Raw genomic sequence first — 23,117 nt, 5'->3', positions numbered from 1 at the left:
AAGCAGTATGTCGGGCTCCCTTTCATCATGAGCAAATCTTTTGTTTTCGGCTGACTTCCTTTTGCCACTCAGCGCGCTTTGACTCAATTCTCCACCGTGGACGCAGGGCATGCAAATCACTCACATCTTTACCTCGGCCAAACATGAGTAGGCAAGTTACCTTGCTTGGAAATCCATATAATGTAAACTAAAATTAAACAAAAGTTTTTATTGTGCAGGCACTCTTTCCTTCTATTGGTGTGGTTTTTTTTTTTTTTTTTTTTTTATGGTGCGGATTTTTGAAAGTTGATGATAATTAGCTATGAGAATACAAAAATGGTTTCATTTTGCACTGTATAAGGTTCACGTGAAAGGACCACTTATTTCTCAGGTATGGTGCCCGCCTTGTGATACACGCAGATATTTTATTAGCCACCATTTCTCACCCAGGTTCCCTGAAGGATTACAAGGAAATCGGTGAAGTGTTCTTGCTGTGTATACTTTAATCACCCATAAATTGGAATTACCATACAGTATGATGATCAGAATCAACAAACAGAAAGGGTAATAATGCACACCAAATAATCACTGGTGACCTCAGCAATTTTATTAACACATTTATTTCCCTAATTGGGTAATGTATCTCAGGCTTGACTCGAGGGCATTATAATAGGTTTCCACGCTGCAGAAGAAGGAATTAATTAGAACTGTTTGCTCTCAGTTCCGTATTTACACTTGTCCACCCGTCTCATAAACATTGCCTGATTTCCTGGGTCCTCCAGGCTCCTCTCTTCTGACTCCCCCACCCCACCCCCTAAATAAATAAATAGAACTGGAGGGTAGAAGTTCACATCTTCCTTATGTGTTCACCCCCACCGGAAGCTGCATTTCATGGTCAGAATCCGACAAAATCATCACTTCCCATAGGACCCGCCTCTCCACGGGCCAAAATGGGGAAGCTGGGGTCTTGGTTTGCCAGCACTGTGTCTGGGATTGTCCTTGTCCATTCAGAACCTGGGGACAAAGCTGGTGAGATGGGCAGATCTGTCCCAGTTCACCCTGCCCCACCAACAGTGCCTCTGAGGAAGGTAAGTTCGTTAGCTCTGTCTGCCCTGGGAGCCAGCAGCCCATGTGAGCAGAAAAACGATAACTAGGGAACTCATTCTTCCAGGCTTCCTCAAGTAAGGTTTTTTTTTTTTCTTTTTTTTTGCCTTACAGCTTGTGAGACTGCAGCATGACAAAAAGAAAGCATCTTTAAATGCAAATACTCCAGAATCTCACTGTAATGCTGGCCTGTAACTCCTCTGCACCCCACCCTTTACTCCAGAAAGGCACCATTTCATCCTGCTGTGCAGCCTACGACGACTGGCATGAGTGCAAGATGCCAGGGTACGTGAATCGCCTCCAGAGCTGGTTTCCTTAGCAGCTGTTAGTATAGCCTGCCACGTATAGAGATGGCTTTTGAATGTAGGTATAATTATTACAGACACATCTCAGGGGTGTGTAGACTACCCTAGCTACCAACAGGCCCCTTTGGAGAGCTATCCTCCAGAAAAATCTGGATGGACCCAACAAGTCTCATTCTCCTTCTTGAATATCCTGCAAGATCTGGATGAGGTTTTCCAGGCCAAAGATATAGCCTGGATCTGGTCCATCGTAGGTGGTGTGTTCATTCCAGGAGCCTTTGTATGTTGTGTGAGCAAAGTCGATCATCCGGATGTCGACTTTGACGACATTGCTGCCGTGGGGCGTCTGCAGAGTCTCCTGCCCATCATAGATGATGAGGAGAGAGCTGGAGTAGAACCGGTATGAACTCTGGCTCCTAATGACTGAGAGGAGGGCCCGGAGCTGGCGCTGGATGGGCTCTAGCAGCTCCATCCGGAGCCGGGTCCCATCGTGTAGGAACTGATAAAGTGCTTGCCTGAAGCCCTCCACTGAGAGTTTTCTTCCGTAGTACTTGTCTTTGAAGAGAAAGTGCTTCTTATCGGTTTGATAAACCTTACATTAAAAAGAAGATAGAAAATGTGAAGAATTGCAAACTTAAAAAAAAAAATCACATCTGCTACAGTGGCAGCATCACAAACTACCTAATATATAAACAGATTTCTAGAGATGCAGGGCAAGAATGGCTGCAATGACTGGCAAGATGATCTTTCATCAAGCACCAGTGTAACTTTTACATTTTAAAATGCTTTCTGTGCAAGCCTTTAATAGGAATCCAAGGTCTAAAGATCCTTCATCCTATGAAGGTGACCCTCCGCCCACCAGGAAAAGGTTTGGATCTCCTTTCTTGTGAATTTCCAATGTCAACCTCCAAACCATGATTTAAACCCTGGCTTCTGGCCCTCTTTAAATATTAGCAAACCCAAGCGAGAAAGCTTTAGTGGGAATCTGAAATCACAGCCAATGGCCTTGGAAAGCCAAGCAGATTAAAATTTCCCCCAACAAAGTTTATGAAGTCCTTTCTCTGCAGATTCTAAGAAAACCGTAATGGCTCTGGGGGTAGAGTGGGGTGAATTGTTTGGAGATGAAAAGACAGGCTAGATCAGGTGTGGATGGAGTTTTCAGGCAGCCAGTGAGGTTGAGGGGAGCCTGGATGGAGCAGGGAAGGTTCGCAGCAGCTCTGCGGGGTTGGTGGCTCCTCTCTTTAGCATCAGCCCTTCTCCCCTCCCCTGTCACGTCTTGGCCACCGGAAGGGAGCAGATGGAGGAGAGATGCCGAGGGGGGAGACAGTGGCAGCCGCTCCCATTTCATTCAGATGACAGAGGCGGGCAGAGGCTGAACGGAGGTCAGTGGCCGGCATGGCCAGAGGGTGAGTTGGCACACCTCTGCCTGGCACACCTGGGAAGGGCTGCCCGTACCTGACCAAGACAGTTTCTCAGGTCTTCCCTGCCTTCAGATTACATGATATGTTTACAGAAAACAGGAATTGAAAAAAAAAAAAAAATCAGAAAGATACCATCGACTTGGTGTTGCCTTTGGAGGGCTGGAGATCAGCTGTTACAATTAGCCTTTCTAAGCACAAGACAGGCATCTCTTTGTAAATAAATCAGATCAATTTCAGAAGGTTTGCGGTCCAGAGAGAGATTCCATGTACTCCACCAAGTGTCACGCTCCACTCTCTTGAGGACTGTATTCCAAGCCTCCTAGGGACATCTGTGCCACACACTTATAGACTCAACTTCCAGCTTCAAGGGGTGGCAGTTTCAATTAAGGAAAGCTATAACGATTACCATCAAATCCGTGTCTGGTTTTGCTTTAGTAGATAGACTCTAAGAGTGAGCCACTGGAGGAAGTTAATTTCCTCCTGTTCTCCTGCAGCCTTGGCTATAAGCCACATCAGAACAGCAAAAATGAAGTGTGGAGTCGGGGCAATAAAAAATTAACCATTCCTTTGCTGGGCTTTGCAGGTTACGACCTTCCCACTTTGTTAAGGAGAAGAGGTAGCAAGAAGCAGCAGAAAAAGCAGAGAAAGAACAGGAAATGGCCAATAAGGATTCAAAGAGCAGATTGCCTGCCGGCATCTGAGAAGGAGAGGGTTCAGCTTCATGGTTCAAGAGAACGAGGAACCAACGGAGCACGCAGAGAAGCTTTCTCTCAGTTCTCTCCCAGACCTGCTCGCACACTGTCATCAAAGGTCTGCTCTCAACATGGGCAGGACCAACGTGGTCACATGGAAAGTTCCAACTGCCAGAGATCCTGAGATGAGTTTAAAAATGGTGGTTTTTTAAATTTTATTGACGTACAGTTGATTTACAATGTTGTGTTAATTTCTTCTGTACAGCAAAGGGATTCAGTTATATACATTCTTTTCCATGATTGTTTATCACAGGATATTGAATATAGTTCCCAGTAGGACCTTGTTGTTTATCCATCCTATGTATAATAGTTTGCATCTGCTCATCCCAAACTCCCAATATATCCCTCCCCCAACACTTGGCAACCACAGTGTGTTCTCTATGTGAGTCTGTTTCTGTTTCATAGAAGTTCATTTGTGTCATCTTTTAGATTCCACATATAAGTGATATCATATGGTATTTGTCTTTCTCTGTCTGACTTACTTCACTTAGTATGATCATCTCTAGGTCCATCCGTGTTGCTGCAAATGGCATTATAATGGCTGAGTAGTATTCCACTGTATATATATATACCACATCGTCTTTATCCACTCATCTGTCAATGGACATTTAGGTTCTTTCCATGTCTTGGCTATTGCGAAAAGTGCTGCTACGCACATAGGGGGTGCATGTATCTTTTTGAATTACAGTTTTGTCCAGATATATGTCCAGGAGTGGGATTGCTGGATCATATAGCAATTCTAATTTTTTTTTTTCATATGGCAATTCTATTTTCAGTTTTTTGAGGAACCTCCACACTGTTTTCCCTAGTGGCTGCACCAATTTACATTCCCCCAAAATGGTGGGGTTTTGATATCACTATCCTGAAAGGCGCTCTTTAAAAAACCCAGTGTGTCCTAGACCAGGATACACGTTTTCTTGGTGAAAGAGGTGCTTGGCCGCCGTCTCTGTTGCTCCCACAAAATGAAGGGTCCTGCGGGGGGCAGCAGCATCTGGATGGGAGACATCCTTGCCCCTAGCGGACATGCCAGGATGCCCAGCCCCGCAGACGTCCCCCACCTACCTGCATGCCGCAGATGCGCACGCCCAGGCAGGCCGAGGTGCTCCGCGCACACTTCCTCATGTGGCGGGCCTTCTTCTCCTCCGACGCATCGTCCCCGTGCTGCCGGGTCCCCATCTTCAGGTCTAAGATGCAGGGATGCTTGTACTGTGACACGACATTTTCCAGCAGCAGGAACCCTGGTCATGCTACTTTAAGGAAGGCTTCTGAGGACATAAAGGCCACTGCCCCACAGGAGGCGGTTAGCAGGCCTCTGAAGCTGGCTGGAGGTTCCCTCCTCTGAGCCCCATCCCTTCACTCCCATTTCTTTCATTACAGACCAGCCTGTCAGTCGCTGTGAAGAATTCAGGGTATTAACTTTGCAGGCTGCTTTCATAAGTCCATTTATTCAGGGGGAGTTGATGAGGATGTGAGCTTTTTTTCCTTCTCCTTTTTGCTCTGAGGTTGTAATTTAAATTCAGGAGTGAAATCCCTGGCAGGCCATGCCCAATTTACATGTTATGGCAGAAAATCATAAGGCTAAAACCTCGAGTCACTGAATGGGCCAATACCTTTTGGGGAGAAGTGGGTTGATATTAGCTTCAGAGATGAGTTGCAGGAATATTAATTTCAGCGGAGTAGTTATCCTGCAAAAGCTTCTTAGGGATGAGGGCTGCAGATGTGTCTTAGTAAATACAGAGAAACCAGCCACCGGTGTGCGGGAAGGAGCCCAGAGGTGACAAAAGGGGGGCATTTCAAGCCTGAATTTGCTCACTGAGTTTGTGGGAGGTGTAAAAGGGAGGATGGGTGCAGGGACCCACCCTCCCTTTGAACCCGCGCCCCTACCCCCACCCAGCGTGGCAGTCATCTTTCCTATCTGCCCACAGAGACCCCAGCCCTGTCCATCCCCACTGCCCAGGTGGCAGAGACACAGCCAGTGGCCCAAACAGGGTTACTCTGTTCAGCTTTTCCCGCAGTCCTCCTTCCCCAGCCTCTGGCTTTTCTTTTGGAGAGATCTGCTTTCTCCCAGGTCCCAGGTGGGAGGGCTTGTGCCTCCCACTCTCTCTCACATCAGGCTGTCTCTCCCTACCCACACCTCCCTTGGCCCTGCCCCGAAACGTCTGTCTATCACTCCCTTCACCGCCCCGCGCCCCTGACAGCACCGTGCGCAGGGGTGGCTGGGCGGGCAGGCGGGTCATGGGCAAGGATACGGTGCCTCTTGTTCTCAGGGTACTCAGCGCACAGGCGGCTCAGGTGGGCCTGGTGGCAGTGCAGGCCCCACGGGTTAAAGCTTCTCCTCTCTGTCTGGTTCCCGTTCACATCCTCCACCAGGGAGGGGACTTGGGCCTTGAGGTGGAGCTCGGACATCAGGAGTGCTGTGGCTGGGCTGCGGGCGAGGGGAGCACACGACAGTCAGGGCCCCTGTGACTGGCTGGGCTTTCCTGGCTGAACCCTGATGTGGACTCTCCCTGGCTACTCTCAGGATGCCTGCAGGACCTTGGAGTGCCCTGCCGGCCCTGCTCAGGCCCCGGGGCACCAGATCAGGCCATGCTGCAGGCCTCGCAGGGGTCTCTAAAGTCCGGAATAACTCACTGGAGCATGTCACCTCCTCAGGGGGCTGAGGCGGTTTAAATGCACTTGTAAATGACCTGGGTCATTACCTCCCTTTGGAGGCAACACAGTACAGAGGTGGCGACCCTGCCTGGAATCAGAAGGCTGGAGGTCAGGCTGTTACTGTGGCTTCAGATGCCATGGGGGGAAGAATCATAGGTCCTTGGTCCACCCTCTCCTGCCCTCTGCATCTCGGCTTCCCCGTCTGTAACATGGAGATAATATGCACCGCTTCCTGACGCCAAGCCAGGAGCCTTAATTAGATCCTTGGGGAAGGGAGGTACTTTCATTGTATTAGCTCCCTTTTGTTTCCCATAAGCATTTAAAAAATCCCCAGGGATCCTTTTCATCTGAGAAAGGTCAGCTAATCTGAGAACTCTCCAAGGACCTTGGGCATCCTGAGCCGCCTGGGTCTCCAGGGCCCCACGGAGCACTGCAGTTGACCTCTCTCCTCTCCAGTCTTGACCGCTACAGAAGATGATCTTAGGGAGGCATTAGCCACACTTTTCCTTTATGTCAACCTTCTGGGGTTTCTGCTCTGCACATTTTCCCCCTCCAGAGACACCTCATGGTCTCAGTGAAACAGGTATTTAATGAAACAAATATACACTGAATGTCTGCTCTGCATAGGACTCGGAGTGTGCATCCACTTCCGAGATGAAATGCATTGAAATCCTCCCTCTAGAAGGGGCACCAAAGAAAATGCATTCCTTTTTTTTTTGGTCACGTGGCTTATTCTAGACAGAGCCTTCATCTGAATTTCTCCTTTGCTCGGCTCTGGCCCTAAGGGGGAGCCATCGGCCTGGGCACAGGTGGGAGCAGTGCTGCTGCCTGCTAGGGACGTGCTGCCCGGGTTCTGTCATGCTGCCAAGTGGCCCTCACCTCTCCTTGAGTGAGTGTGCCAGCTGGGTGTGCTGCCACTGGGGGAGGGGGAGGGCACCGCCGCTGCCGGTGGTCTGCTGGAGGGTCTGCCATATGGCCACGGCCGCCGACTCCGTGGAGACCTGGAAGGGCCCCCGGATCTCCTTCAGTGGGTTGGCAACCAGGCTGAGATGGCCTCGGCTGTCTTTCCGGAGGTGCACGGTGATGGTGCCTGCAGAAGGGGAGGGATGGAGAAACCAGATGACATTTACGGAGTGGATGCAGTGTGATGTCCTTTTGAACTATAGTTTAATGGCAGTGGTCAGCTGCCCCCCTTCCCCAGCTCGTCTCTCAAGGAAGAGCTACGGGGACTGGCCTCAACCCGATCCTGTTCCAGAATGAGCCCAGAGCTGTGGAGCCTGCGGAAATGGCCTCGTGTGGATGCTGGTACAGCTTCTGCTTCGTCACCTCTCCCTGCCCCTCCATGCTTGAAACAAAGCAGCTGCGTACATTTTGTCCTCACATCTCCACTCCTCTGTGCGCGAGCACACCACCCAGGCACCCCGAAGCACCCCACCGGGGCCCAACCTGGGGGCATCCGAGCTGGTCCTCTGCAAAGAGGGCCCCCGCCTCTGAGTGGCAGTGAGGGAAGCCGGGGGCTCCTCTCATTCCTGCCCCTTGTCCTCTGCCTCCTACGACACCCTGGCTCTCCCCTCTGTTAACCCGTATCTGAGCAGCTTCTTCCAGGAAGTCTTCCTCTAACAGCCTCCTGGTGCTCGGGTTGCCCCTTCTTTCATCCTCCCCCCCATCCCTGGCTTTCACACTGACGTTCGCCATTGCCTTCGGTTAGACGCACAGCACGTGAAGATTATGGACAGAATGTGGTTCTTTGATAGAAAACAGAAGGCGTGTGAGATTTCTCCAATGGTACCTCCTAACCACCGGTGTTTGTAATCCAGGCATGACATCCTACTCCAGTCGCTGGCTGTGATAGTGAAGAATGTGAGGACACCCACTGAACCCATGCGCTAGCCGAGCTTCTCCTTTAGGACATTGACCAGGTCAGGTCATTGGCTCTGGCCTGTACGTTAATGGCTCTCTGGTGTTCTTTGGACTTCTCGCTCTGGTGGCAGGGTCCAGCCCTCCCTCTGTGGGTGCCCAGCCTCGCCAGAGTTCTGGTGAAGGTGGAAGATACTCATGGTCGTGGCCCGGGAGACGGCCACACGAATGTTTTTGAGAGAACCGGCTCTCTGCAGAGTCCTTTGCTCCCTGTTCTTCCTGCAGCTGATGCCGTGAGGACCCTCTCTTTGCTCCTTCTTCTACCAACCCATTCTCCATCCATCTTGTGCCTGGGGGCTGACTCTGGCATGCAGCAATGGCTCTTTTTTTTTTTTTTTCGGTACGCGGGCCTCTCACTGTTGTGGCCTCTCCCGCTGCGGAGCACAGGCTCCGGACGCGCAGGCTCAGCGGCCATGGCTCACGGGCCCAGCCGCTCCGCGGCATGTGGGATCTTCCCGGACCAGGGCACGAACCCGTGTCCCCTGCATTGGCAGGCGGACTCTCACCCACTGCGCCACCAGGGAAGCCTGCACCAATGGCTCTTTTGCCTGACAGTTGGGCCAATGAGGGACACTGGCTGGAGATGGGGGGAGGGGAGGAGAAAGGTTGGGGCTTTATCCCACTTGTTCCCTCCCTGCTGCGGCGTGGCTCTGCCGTGGCTGTGTTTCTCTGCAGCCTCCCTCTTGCTCAACTCCACCACGCCCTCACCTTGGCCCTTCAGGCCTGGGGTTGGTTACAGTCTTCCAGTCGTGCCGCTCCCTAGTTGCCTCACCATCCCCAGTTGTTTCCCCCTTTTCTTTTTGGCAGCCCTGCATGGCATGTGGGATCTTAGTTCCCCAACCAGGGACCGAACCCATGCCCCCTGCAGTGGAAGCATGGAGTCCTAATTGCTGGACTGCCAGGGAAGTCTCCCCAGTTGTTCCCTTAATCCTGTGTGCAATTCTGTGAATAGTCCCTTGACAAATTCTCTTTATTTAACTCCCTTGGCATGTACTGCTCATTTTCCGCTGGGACCCTGACAGATGGGAGGGTTGTCTGTGGTCACATCCTCCCAGGTGTTGCTTTCCTCCCGCGGCCAGTTGGTCACCTTCTCAGCGTTTAAGTGGTCATTTCTGCTGAACCAGCAGCCAAGGCAGCTGATCTCCCCTCGTGCGGCCCTGCCCGGCCCTCCTGGGCTGCTCAGAGCAGACACTCATTTTCAGGGCTGCTCTATAATTCAGTGAGGCACGCTCGAGGCCCGTCTGTGCCTAGCTCAGTGGTCTCCCTGGGCCAGGCCTGTCATCTCAGATTCCCAGTGCCCTAATTCTGCAGCCTGAGTGTGACCTTCGGTTCCCTCCAGTTCCTTAAAAAACTCTGCTCTTCCTTAGCTCATCCCAGGCCCCAGTGTCCCGTGAAGTAATCATGACAGAGGATTCTGTAGTTTACCTGGACAGTAGCCTGCATCCCTAGACCGAGCCCACCAGGGCTGTCCTGCTCATGAGAGCAGGGGGCTGATGGCAGGTCAGGGACACAAGTACGGTGGTAATAACCACTGCCTGGTCTTTTACACCTACTGTGTGTCAGCATTATGTGCATTTTGTTGGTCAGTAAGCCTGCAAGGCACTTGACTGTGGTCACTGAGGCTCAGAGAGATTGATAACTCACCCGAGGTCACACAGCTGGTAAGGGATGGAGGCCACGCCAGCCGTGAATGTGGGAGACGCAACAGGCTGTCGCACTGGGCCTGGGACTTAATCGGGAGACTCCTGTGTCATCACGCTATGTTTACCCGTGTGTGGACGAGGCACACTCCTGCTGCGTCCCCAGTCACATTTGTTCTGGTCATTCTGTTCCACAGGAGCGAACGGAGAGGCTACGATGCCACCACCTCGTGAGAGTGCCGAGGGCCGGAAGCGCCAAGAAGCCCAAGGATACGGTGTTACATTTCCAGCCTAGACTTCTTGGCGGGAGGGTCACTGTGCTTGTTCCAGGGAGGAGGACTGGCCTGGGAACCACCCCCAGGCCCCAGAGCCTACCCTCCAGGTGTGAGAAGAGGGGGAGCTGGCTGGTCTCTGTGCTTGCCTTGGGTGTCCATGGGGACTTGGCGGCCCACGGGCTCCCAACACTCTGCTGCCCCTGCCTGGCCAGGAGAGTGGGGGACCCCGGCCCTGTCTGCCTGCTCACCAGTCCCCCCAAGCACCTCCGCTGTGACCATGTCAGCTGGGCAGACAGGAGTGCTCGCTGCCTTGGCTGACGTGCCCAGAGCATCTCAGCAATTTCGATTTGGCCGAGCAGCTTCCATGAATATTCCGTCATGTACTTATTTTTAAGCTCATGAGAACATTTATTTGCCGCCGTCTGTAATATGAATCCGGCTCATCCACTACCAACTTGACCTAGGAGTATGTCCTCGCTCACCCAAAGCCGATGGGCAGACTGGGAGGCAGACGGACACAGCCTCAAGACGCTGTCGTGCCCAAGGAGCCCAGCAAAAGGTCCAAGATGAGCTCCTGGCACAGGGAAGCTGCCCTTGGGAATGACGTGCCTGCCCAGCAGTCCGCTGCCGTCACCGTGCAGGGAGTGAGAAGGAAGAGGGTGGGCTCTGGGGCATGCGGCGGCCACGTCAGGAACAGCCTCTCTTTCTGGGTTGTTCCCACCAGCAAGAAAAGGGAGACCCCTGTGGCAGCCTTGTGGGTGTTCGGGTTCCCCTGACCTGAGGTCACTAGCTGAGTGACCCTGGGCAAGTCACATCCCCTCCCGCGTTGGGCTGGGTGACCCCAGAGCACTGGCATCTGAGGAGTTGTCTCTTCAGTGATAGCCACTGGTGGAGCCGGCCTGGGGGGCTGAGAGCCCACACTTGGGAGCCATACTTGAATTCTGGCTCTGCCTCACTAGCTGTGTGGCCTGAGGCAAGTTGGGTAACCTCTCTGTGCCTCAGTTTGCTAACCTGTGAAATGGGCATGATAGAAACACCTTCCTTAGAGGACTATTGTCAGGATTAAACGAGTCAGTCATGGAAACTGCTTCCAGTGTGTCTGGCACTGAGTGAACACTAAGGGTTGGCCGATATTACTTTTCTTTTCTGGTGAAACAAGATGCCCGCACAGCCTGAGGTCCTTCGGGGGACCCTTTCCCATCCCAAACCTGACTTCAGCTCCCTGGCCCTGGCGTCTGAGGGCTTGAGGCTCCCAGTTCTGGGCCTTTCTCGTGTCTCCTCAGACGTGCACTTCCTTGGGTGGCGCCTGGATGCCGGCCGTGTTCGGGCAGGCGAGGGAGTCAGCGTTTCTGCATCATCGAAACCTCCTGTTTGGGTGTCACGCCAGCCCATGGGCTCTGCCTCACCCTCACCCTCAGCCAGGCCGCGTGGTCTCACCTACGAGATGTCCTGTGTTTCCCTGACCCGGCCCCTCCCGACTTGTTTGCAAACATCATCTCCTGAATGAAGCCCAAGGCAAAGACTGATGCGTGAAGTGATGACTCAGGTTAATCTATCAAGTTAGCAGGGCCCCAAGGCGGGTGGTACCAGGATGGGCCCAACCTGAGAGGGAAGCAGGGCAGAGGAGCGGTCTGGAGAGTCGACGGTGCCCAAGACTCCCCAGAGTGGTGCGGTCCTAACCCGCCCGCGCCCCCCCCCACCCCCCACCAAATGGAGGATGGCTTGTGCAGACAGGGAACGGGGAGGGAACGGCACCGGGATGTGGTCCTGGAAACCCACCAGCGTCTTTCACTTCCCCGCTCTGCCTGGGGCTGCCCTGGCAGCCTGTCTCAGCTCCAGAGCTGTGTCAAACCAGCATGAAATGCTGCGGGCAGGAGGCCACCCCACCCGAGATCCTGCCGCCCCTTTGCTGGCTTGAGTTCAGTTGTGAAGGGCCAGATGTTAGCTCCAGTGGGTGCTCGGACAAGATGGGCAGTGACCCACAGCTGATGGGCAACGCCGGCCTGCGGCCCCAGAGGGCCCCCGGGGAGGCCTGCAAAGGCTGTACACCAGCCATCTGCCCCTGTCTCTCATTTGTCTTATCTCAGACTCTCAGAGGTGCTGGCAGCCCATGACTGAAGCAATGCCCAGGGCTCAAGGCCTTGGGCCCCTCTCAGTGGGTCTGTATCTGGAGCAGGCTGAATACGGATTCCTAGGCCCTGACCCTAGGGATTCTGATTCAGATGTCTTGAATGGGGCCTGGGAGCCTGCATTTAAACACACACACACACACACACACACACACACACACACACACACACACACACACCAGCAATTCTGGTAAAGCTGGCTGATCCCACTTTGAGAAACACCGATGAAGACAGGCCCTATCCTTCCCAGTTATCCACATCACTGAAATGCAGGTAAGTTTTTAACTGACGTATTAGAGGTCTAAAATCCTCTAAAGGAGGTCTTTTCTCTGAGTATGTATCCCTTTGTGGGCCCGCGGCTGGCAGAGTCCTGCCCTGAGCCCTGTGAACGCTTTTACCGAAGGCTGGATGTGAACAAAACAGCCTGCCCTGCGGATGCTGGCGGCCCACAGAGTGCCCCTGTCCGGAGGTCAGCACACAGCAGCCCTCCCCCCCACCCCAGCCTTCTCTCCCCGGAACCTACTCTGTGCTCAGATCCGGAACACACACTGCTCCGTGCACCGTTTCCCCAGCTACACTGCGGAAATGCCCCGGCTTTGCCCTTGGATGAGGGTGGGAATTCTGGTTTCACAAACACACTGTGAACCAGCCCCTCCATAACCTGTCTCAGACCCGAGGCTCCTGCCATGCACCTGGGTCACCTGAGGGAGGTGAAGGAGGTCTCCACCTGTCCTGTGTTTACCAGCCACAGTCACAGGACCCAGCCATGGCACTCCCAAAGCACAGACCGGGATGCCCCATCGGGGCGGGGTGGGGTTGGGCAATCACTTTATCCCATTCTCAATTCCTCGAAGCCTGATGGCTTGAGCTAATTTGTAGGACGCCAAATGGCATAACACTCCAGGCCTGGAGGCTCAAAGAGTTTAGAGAAACTGGGGCTGTGAAGGCCAGCTGGGCTGTGGAGAGGGGCAGGTCTCCATGGCAACACTTCAACACACTGTGCTGGAGGAGGTGGCAGGTGTGTGCGTCCGCCCCGTGCTGGCCCCATGCGGGGATACTGAGCACAGGGGACTTCCCAGACACTCACCTTTGTACTGCGGAGTGAAGCGCTTCATGGCCAGTGGCAGGGACTCGTAGAACCTCTGCTCCTGGGAGATGAGGGGCTTACACACCGTGTACTCATCATACTTCAGTACGCTCAGGTGACCTCCGACCTGGTGCAGGAAGGGCTCCAGTGGCACGCCAGGGGTGTCCATGCTGTCCTGCACCACCATGCTTCAGCGTGGGAAGGGGACAACTCGCAAATCCACAAGAGGAGGAAGGGCCTGAGGTCGAGGTAGCAGCTCCCGGACAGAAGGCGGGGCTGTCAGCAGTCCTCAACTTTCTCCTTCTTGGCCTTTGTCGCTGTCATAGCACAGGTGTCTTCCTGGCTGAGGGCTCTTGGTGGGGTTCCCTGGAAAGCAGAGGAGGAGGGGAAAAGATGTGAGGGAGGTGGTGTGCTGGTGGGGGCAGCACTTGAAGTCGCCAGCCACGACCCCCAGGTAGTTAAACAAGACTGTAAATAGGCATCGATTTCTTCTGGAATAATCTGTTACAAGCAACTGGTAACAGTTACCGCCTCTGGGGAGCAGGGCTGAGATGGAGACTTTTCACTAAATACCATTTTATGCCTTTTGAATTTTAATATTAAAACGTTCAAAAAACAATACCTAAAACTGTAAGCTTTCAGAGTGCAGTGAGTGTGTCTGAACTTCTCATGTCCCGTTGCCTGCCTTTCTTTGGGAACTTTGATCCCAACCCAACGAGAAGAGAGCAGAGTCCCTGCTGGTGGGGACTTACCATCCTGCAGGGGCTGGAGGGGTATAGGAATGCTTCATTTTGATATTGCATATACATCTGCTGTGCACCATCATGACTCCACAACATTATTGCTGTGTGACCTGGGGAAGTTACTAAACCTCTCTGGGCCTCAGTTTCCCCATCCGTAGAACAGGATAATTATGATACCCATCTCGTGGACTTAGGGTTCAGAACTAAGATATAAGCCCATGGCTTCCCTGGTGGCGCAGTGGTTGAGAGTCCGCCTGCCGATGCAGGGGACACGAGTTCGTGCCCCAGGCCAGGAAGATCCCACATGCCGCGGAGCGGCTGGAGCCGTGAGCCATGGCCGCTGAGCCTGCGCATCCGGAGCCTGTGCTCCGCAGCAGGAGAGGCCACAACAGTGAGAGGCCCGCGTACCGCAAAAAAAAAAAAAAAAGGGAAATAAGATATAAGCCCATGAAAAGGTTAGCCCAGTGCCCGGAGCTAAGTGCTCAATAAATGTGATTTACCATGATTATTTCTAGCATTATTGCCATGGTGGTCATATTTTCCTATCGGCCCTGGGAGGGCCGGCTTTATCACTGCCTGCTTGCAAATGAGGAAAGCAAGGCCTTCAATGGCTTGCTGGGGCCCACCTCAGGCCAGGAGCACAGGCAGAAGTTAAGCGGGGGCTCCTCGTCTGGTCCCCCACTACGTGTGCATCCTTCACCCTCCCTAAGAGCGGGCCTGCCGGACCTCAGGCAAATGCTGGAACTCTGGGCTGGAAACATGGCCCCTAAAGACATCCTGACTTTGTCTCAGGAGAGTGCCAAGGAGACACTGCAAGGGGAGGCTCTTGTGGTCGTATTCAGCTTGTTCGAGAGGACATTCCCACAGCGGTGCCTGTCACCATGGAGTTATTAATACCCTCTCCTCTGCTGGACTCCCGGCCGGCCAAGGATGCAACTAGGCTAGGCAGTGCTGGGCGTGATTAACCCTCTGTTGACCTTCATTCCAGACCATGGGCATGGCTGGCTGGCTCCACACACAGCAGTACCTGTCAATTGCTTCAGGACTCCAGCTCAGAGAAGCTCCCACCAGCCACCTGGATCTCCAGCACCAGGCGGAGTTGAAAGCCTCAGCCCGGCCCGACACTCCCCTCCACGGCGCCGCTCCCGAATTGACTACTATTTGGCAGGCCATAGAGCTCCCCTTTAGGAAGGGAAAGGGGGTGGCTTCTGCCTGGTGTGTGCATGTGCTTTGCCGGGTGCGTGGCTGAAGCATGACTGGGGAGGCTGTGGGTGCTGGGGCAAGGCCTTGGGGCGAGGAGGACTGGGGCCTGATGGCGAGGGGCTCCCCCCAGCCTTGCTCTGAGTCCACCCAGAGGTGAGCCCTGCTTGGGATCTGCCCCCAGGAGCTGAGGAAAGAAGTTGGGAGGCATCTAGATGCGAGGAAAATCGGGAATCAGCCCTAGGATGAGTTGATACCTTCAGTCTGGTTATCAGACAAGACATCGCAGTTCCTTGGCAAACCCAATCCTCCTTGTAAACTTGGCCGAAGCAGGAAGAAGGAAGGAAGAGAAAAACCAAGGCAGCCCGACACCTCTGCTCTGGCCGGGCTCACTTGTGTGTTGGCCTTTGCCAGCTCACCTGTCCCCGGGGAAGGGGGGAAGAGGCGCTTCTGGTAAGCAGAGGGACAGCCATGTTGTAAAGTTCATTTATAGCCACTCCTGGAAGGAGCCGAGGCCCCATGCACCACGCTGTCTCCCCAGCGCCTGGCGCTAACCAGGCCTGGCCTCACCTTTGCAAGCCCAGTTCTGGCGGCGTCCAGGTGGAGTCCCAGTCCGGCCCTCGTGCTGCTGTGCTGGGCGGCCCACCACCCTTCTTTCCCCACACCCCCTGTCCCCCCGAGGAGCTCTAAGGACACGGATGTCACCTACCAGTGGTGGCATGGGGAGAAAATAACAATAAATGGTAACAAACACACAGCCAGGCAGTGTTCCAGGAGTTTTACATAGATGAACCCATGGAAGCCTCACAACCGCCCTATGAGGTAATTAGTTATCGGCCTCATTTTACAGATGAGGAAAATGAGGCACAAAGAAGTTAAGTAACTTGCGTGTGTGTGCCCAGCTATTAGCGGGAGAACAGGGATTTGAACCCAGGCACACTAGCTCAGAGCACGCTTCCCTGCCGTGATGCAGAGGGGTTGGGGTCTGCTGTTTCTCTACTTTGAGAGTCAGGAAACTGAACCCCAAGGAGGCTGGGGCTTGGCCAAAGTCACCCGCAAGTCACTGGCTGTGCTGGGACAGGGACTCAGGTTTTCTTGTCCCCAGGCCTGAGTTCTCCTACCTTGATGCCCCCTGGCCTGCCCTCCTGCTACCTGATGACAGTGAGTGCACGTCCTAGTGGTGGCTGGGATCCACACTACTGCAGAAACCATCGTGAGGGGTCAGGTGAGGCCCCCCGGAGCTGGGCCTTGGTATTGACCGGCTTGGGGCTTTCTGTCTGGGGGGGTGTCATTCTAGCGCCTCTGCCTCCCATCCCTGCCACCCCCAGGGTCTGGTGTTCTCAGCAGCCCTGGCCAAACCTTCTCAGGGAGCCAGGATCAGCCAGAAGGCCCCAGGCCTCTGAGACGGCTCACACACAGCAACGTAAACTCTCCTGCCCCAGACTTGGTGTGGGCTGGCAGTGGTGGGGTGTCTGCTGGGTAACCAGTTTGTACTTTTAAAAAAGCTGGGGGCTTCCCTGGTGGTGCAGTGGTTGAGAGTCCGCCTGCCGATGCAGGGGACGCGGGTTCGTGCCCCGGTCCAGGAAGATCCCACATGCCGCGGAGCGGCTGGGCCCGTGAGCCGTGGCCGCTGAGCCTGCGCGTCCGGAGCCTGTGCTCCGCAACGGGAGAGGCCACAACAGTGAGAGGCCCGCATACTGAAAAAAAAAAAAAAAGCTGGACTTGAATCTGGGGAAAGTGAGGCCCTTCCACTCAAGGGTCATCTTAGGGTCTAGCTTAGGGGATATCTGAAGGTCCTCTAGCTCCTGAGCTGTGTGGTCTGAGGTTCTGAGGCAGGTTGTGGGAAGGGGCGGAAGGAGGACGGATGGGCAGTGGCTTCAGCCCTCGGGGTACCTGCCTGAGGCAGGCAGGTGGGTTTTGCTGCTGCTCGGAGAAGCACTCTGCGGCTTCCCCTTGGCACTGATGCTGACCTTGGATTCCCAAGGAAGCTGAGGTTTCCTGTCTGTTGCTGTGGGATTGAGCTAGAGAAGTCCTCTGTTCATCCCATCCTTCCTGCCAAGTCCTGAATGAAATGACTCTGGGCCTCACCCCAGGAGACTCAAGGGCTAATTTCTCTGATGGGGCCCGGCCATCAAGCTGGTCGTTAAATAAGGCCCTGGACCGTCTGTGTCAGTGCAGCCCTGCGGGGCCTGAGTGACAGCCAGCCTGCGCTGGGTTGCAAGACACTCCCTGGTTTGAAAGGAGGGTCACGGACAGCAGGGCCTGCAGTGGTATTTGGCTCCCAGAGTGGGGACGGGTGACAGTACCAGTGACGTCAGGCACAGTGACAGATGTCACCCATCAAGCTGAGGTGAATGAAGGCACAGTGGCTCGTCACCACCAGTCGGCACATTTTAGTTCCTCTTCCTGAGATCCTTTCTGTATCTACAACCTCTCCCCACAGGCTAAACCAGAGTTCATTAAAAATTACGGAAGATACGCCTCTTTTAGAACTCGCCTCTCCCATTTTAGGGAAGGTGGCAGGTGAAACCACAAATCAAACTTGTAAGGGTTCAGCTTGGACTAAATGAGTCATGATCTCTATCTTATCAGAGGCTGTCAGCTCCTTATATCTGGAAACTAGTTGGTTGACTGTGGTTATTGTCAAGACTGTTCACAAATATTCTGTTTTCTCCTACGGGAATGTGGTATGATTTCACTTCCTTTTGAAGGTACGTTGGCCAAAGTGTGATTTGCTTTGGCCGACGTCGCATGGAGGGGAGTGACATATGCCACTTCTGGTGGGAGCTTTTAGAGAAAGCAGTGTCCTAAATTCTCCTTCCCTGGCCAAGGTAATTTTGGAAGCACAGTCACTTCCTGAGTGACTATGCATGACAGAGAAAAAAATCTGGGCTATATTAGGCACTGAGGTTTGGGGGTATTTTGTTATGCAGCTCAACCTAGTCCATCCTGACTAATTCACCAACTCACAGCCAGATACCCTGTATGGAGCAACCTCAGGCACTCCAATGTTTCATTGCACAAATATATCCTCTACGATCCTAGTTACTCCTATGAAGCATCTACTATGGACCACTGGCCTTACAAGGCCCATCTCTGTTTCTCAGGAGAATAATTTTCAGATGGAGACAAGTAGAAGAGCTTTCCTGGGGTCCAGAGCCAGTGAGCACTGGTGCTGGGATTCAGCCACAGTGCGTCTGTCTCATACTAAAGCCAATGCCTGTTCTGCCCCCAACATGCGGTCTCCCTTGTAAGGGAGGGGCAGCCGCTCTGGCTCCCTCTGGGAGTCCTGAGCCCTAAGTGGGGGCCAGGGTCCTGTCTGAGGCCCTCTCTACGCTGTGCGTCTCAGCTGCGCACATCAGGAACGGGAGACTTGTCCTTGACTGGGCGGCGGGAGCGCCACCCTCGGGGGGTCGTGTGGCTTCACGTGCCATGGGTGGAGGGCTCCCATCCGTGGGTCTCTTGAGCCCTGACCGAAAGCCACGTCACCACCACCAGCATTAAATGCGGACTAGAAAAGTAATACCCACGGAACTCGATCATTTCTCAAATGTATCTAAATGCTGCGGTGTTTACCAAAATACAAATTCATTTAAAGGCGTTATTGAGTTCCTAGTAGTTTTTTTTTATCATCATCTGTTTTCTCAATCAACAGATACTAAAAGTCTAATGAGTATTGCAGGGGGACTCATAGGGAACAAATTATGTTGAAAAATGAGTCCTAGTTGAAAAGGTTAGAAGAGATACTGCTGTCGGCCAAGACAGGGGTGGAGTGAGGGGTCCAGGAAGGGGTCTGATACGGGAGAGATGGAGGCTCAGCCTGGGGGAACTTGAGGAAGGCCTGTTTGGGGGCGTGTGTGTGCAGGGAGCAACAGGGAAAGGCAAGGACAGGCAGGGAGATGGGACTAGAGGGAGGGTTGAGTGGGGAGGCCGAGGTGAATGCTGCTGGGGGTCTGGGCACGGAGTGGGTGCAGAGGAGGTCGGGCCACGTGGACCGGAGGTGCCTGTCTGGCCCCCTCGTCAGTCTAGGAAGGAGGGGGGTTGCCTGAGATTGCCAAGGTGTGGAAGCCTTCGGGACCGCATCCCAGTACATCCGAGGGGGAGGGGTGCGTTCTGGGGAGGAGATAATTGAGAAACGGCTTGCAGCAAAAGAAGACTGCAAAATAAAATGTGTTGGGCTGCAGATTCAGAAGCAGCATGGTTTAAGGCCTGCCCTCTCGCCTCTGAAGCTCTAAGGTACGTTTTGCAGGTAGCTCAGAGCCAGAGGTTTGGTACAAGTACCATTCAGTGTATCTGTGATGCCGAAGGGAGCATTTTTTAATCTATTAGAGACGAGAGGACCAGAAAACCATTTAAAACTGCCGAGGTCGTAATGGGCAGGAGAATTTTGGAGTTTCTCATAGGGCAGAGGGTTGTGTATCATCTGGGGCCATCAGGGCCCGGAAGGCACAAGGTTATTTTCTGGGGTGGGGGGGAATCAAGTTTTAAAATCCATCCTATGAATGACTCAAGGGCTGTGGGGTGGAGAGCCCCTCCATCTGTGCAGTCCCAGCCCGGTAGGATCAATACTGAACGCTGGGGGAATTCACACATCACCTTCTCAGCCATGGCTGAAAGATGAGGCTTTGGAGAGCATCTGTTTCCTGGGGAAGGCTTGATTTCCAGAATCACAGAGCAATACTTCATATTCCTGACTTATTTCCAAGCTGATGTTATCCTTTGAGGGAAGGTTTTATTCCCCCTCTCCTTTTCTCTTAACATTTAAAATCTTCCAATGTTCCTCCAGCTTGAGGACCAAATGCGATTTTAATACAGCGATTATTAGTTTAGAAGCCCTTCAGCTCCTGACAAATGCCCTTAGCCGCAGCAGTGATGTTCCGAGCTTGCTGTCAGGGCGGGAGACGCACGGTGTAAAAATGACTCAAAAGCCGAGCGCCCTGGAAGGGCTGCTCCGGGGGAGGGCTTCTCCCTTCCCAACTCCGACAGAGCCAGACCTCATGACAGCACCTTGGGACCTTGGGCCCCCCTGGCCGTGGCTGGGGACAACTCCAGTAGCCCCTCCCAGGCAGGCTTGGCTCCTGGGGACCTCTCCACCCGGAAGCTGTGCCCAGGGTCTTGGATACTGCTAAACACCCAGACCTGCACATTTCCCAGCCTCTGATATCCTTCCCCACACCTTTCTCTAAGTCGCATGACCAGCCACCTGCCTTATGAGCCAGAGATAGACGGTCTTGCCAGTCGTTAGTATGGCATCTTTAGGACTCTAAGAAAAAACAGCTTTTTAAGGTCAAAACACAATAGTGGGGTGGAGAAGCGTGTGTGTGTGTGTGTGTGTGTGTGTGTGTGTGTGTCTGTCTGTCTGTCTGTCTGTCTGTCTGGGAGTGTGTGGTCACCAGAGGCCACAGGGCTGAGCTGGCCAAGTCTGAAGGGTGAGACTTTGCCCAGCAGAGGGCAGCAGCAGACGGGCCAGAACCTCCCAGAGAGGTGGCCCTTGGGCCAGCGATCAGGGCCCGCTTTCCCCAACTGCCCTGGGTTTGCCAGGCCTGTCTTCAGAGAGCCTGGACGGTGGCTGAAGTGCCCCTGCCTTTCCCAGATGGCTGTTTTTAAAGCGCTTAGAAGTTACCATCAAGGTGGATGTCCCCCCACGTTCCCGTCTCTTCCTGTCACCCACCTGCTTTTTCTAAAGGTTGTCTGGCAGGGGCCGGGGAGCTTCCTGACATGGGTGAGGCACACTGTGAGGAGTGGGGTGCCTGTTTCGATTCACAGGGGAGGGACCCCAAAACCGGAGACAGGGGCTTGCCGAGGAGGTGGGGCGAGGGTGATGGAGGGTCCATCTGAGCAGAGCGGAAGTGGTCTTCAGCACCTACAACCCACCAGCTCCTCCCCTGGGGGTGGATGGACCCCACACTCCCTTCGTTGGCCTATGGGCCAGCCTCCCCTCCCCCCAGGTCCCTGAACAAGCCGATGCTTGACGCTCACAAACTTGATTGCTGTTCCCTTGGCGGCCGCTGATGAACAAGACAGCAGCCACATGGGAAGGATTTCCTTAGGGACCCTGCTCAGAGCAAGAGAAAGCAGGGGCAGGCTGCCGGCCATGGGTGGGCTCAGCCCGGCCTGCCGCTCCCAGGATGCCCTGGGATGGAGCACTGGGACGGCCCCAGGGACCACAGCCCCTTTGCAGAAGAGGAGTTTCTCAGATCCCTGAAAAGGAGCCAGCTTTGTGGGAGCAGTACGGGGCGAGGGTGCAGGAAAACTGCACAGTGGGGGCAGGAGACGCGGTTCTGCCTAGACTCCCTGTCCCTTCCTCTCCGGGACTCAGTTTGCCTCTCTGTAGTGAGAGCTGCTGACCCAGCCCTCTTCTTACCCTCCCGTGGGACAGCTGGCCTTTCAATTCAGCAAGTCATTGTGGTGGGGGGAGAATGGGGGAGCGGAGAGTGGAGGTTGGCAGAGATGCTACCAGATTGAAAGAGGCTCAGAAGACACACCGACCTGATGCCCCCTGATTGGATCCTGGTCCAAAGCATTAAAAACTATTTAGGGGGCAATTGGGGAAATTGGAGTGTGGTCTGGATGTGGCCGTCTTTGGAGAGCCAATCATCTTGTCAGTGGGTTAAGGCACTGGGGTTATGTAAGGACCTGTACTGAGGTCTTTGAGGGGAATGCGGTGATGTCCATAGATTACTTCAAAATACTTTAGCTTTAGAGAATACAGTGAAGCAAATATGGCAAAACTCAAACAACTGTGAAAATCCAGACTGAGATTATGCAAATTTCATTGTGTCATTCCCTCTTTTTTCCTGTAGGCTTAAAGTCTTTCATAGTAAAAAGGCTAAAAAATAAACCAGTAGCTTTTAAAAACTGTAGAAGTCCAGGTCTTGCCCTGTGAGATCTGAATCCCTGGGGAGGGCCACACCATGGATGTTTTCAAGGCCCCCAGAGAGTCTGAGGACTCTCTGGCAGGCTCAAGTTCAAGTCTGTTTTACTGGAGGGGGGGTAGAAGAGCCCATGGGGAGGGTGACCCTAAAGACTCTGCCACTGCCCAGGGCACTGGGGGCCCCTAGTGGTGACACATTTCTGATGGCCTTCGTCCACACTCTCCCTCCACTGGGGGCGCCCGCACCCAGGCCCCAGCCGCTGCCTGCAGGTGCTGACATCATCTAGCCCTGTGGTCCCTCTCAGGCGGAAGGGTAGGGCTGCTGGGACAAGACATGCCGTTCCCAGTGCTCATGCTGCCCAGTTCTCCTGGGACAGCTGCCTCTGTGAAGGGTTAAACCCAGAGTGGCGTGGAAAGGATGGCTGCAACCTCTGCACCTGACCCCACAGCTTCCCCTATAGTCCCGGCTCGCCTTGGCCCTCCCACCTTCATTCAGGAGTCAAAGTTCCAGACTCCAGAACATCCTAGGAAGCGGAGAGACGGGGGAAGAGCATATGACAGAATTTCTGTGTTGTTGAACTGTGTCAGCATCCCCCCACCCCGCCCCAAAGCACAGACACACACAGACACACCGGCACCTCCACAGAGCGGAGCCCTAGTCATGGGGTCCTGGACAGAGATGAGGCCCATCCCCTTGGTCCCCATGGTTTGAACAGGTCCTGTGGCCGTGAGACCCTCTCTCCCCTCGCTCAGGCGCCATCAGGGCCCTCCCTGCCCATCCCTATCCCCCGCGGCAGAACTCACCAGAGCCTCACTAGTGGCAGGACTGTGGGAATGTGTGGAAGAGGGGGTCCGGTGGAAAGTAATCTTCTCTTTCAGTGCCCGCCGTCTGTGGTGTTGGGCAAAAGCCCTTCCCAGGGTCCCAGCGTGGAGAAGTCACCGTCCACTATAGCACTGGTGGAGAGGTCTGCCCAGAGGGCTGGGCTGCAGAGGCCTGGGGAGGAGAGGTCACCTGACCCTCGGGAAGGGCCTGCAGGGGCTG

General features: G+C 54.0%; 1 protein-coding gene across 1 annotated transcript; it reads right to left on the bottom strand.

The window, feature by feature from the left end:
• Window positions 1-1,366: 1,366 nt before the first annotated feature.
• Window positions 1,367-23,117, bottom strand: IP6K3 (inositol hexakisphosphate kinase 3). The gene is made up of 6 exons (XM_004323318.4): window positions 22,880-23,117; window positions 13,259-13,624; window positions 7,090-7,300; window positions 5,808-5,983; window positions 4,621-4,796; window positions 1,367-1,977 (listed from the first exon to the last, which is right to left on the bottom strand). The coding sequence occupies exons 2-6, from the start codon at window positions 13,443-13,445 to the stop codon at window positions 1,558-1,560; spliced, it is 1,170 nt and encodes a 389-aa protein (XP_004323366.1). The 5' UTR covers window positions 13,446-13,624; window positions 22,880-23,117; the 3' UTR covers window positions 1,367-1,557.

This window comes from Tursiops truncatus, chromosome 10 (genome assembly GCF_011762595.2).
Source record: "Tursiops truncatus isolate mTurTru1 chromosome 10, mTurTru1.mat.Y, whole genome shotgun sequence".
Classification (NCBI taxonomy): domain Eukaryota; kingdom Metazoa; phylum Chordata; class Mammalia; order Artiodactyla; family Delphinidae; genus Tursiops; species Tursiops truncatus.
Note: the sequence above shows the minus strand (reverse complement) of the source record. Positions and strands in the feature narration are given on the sequence as shown.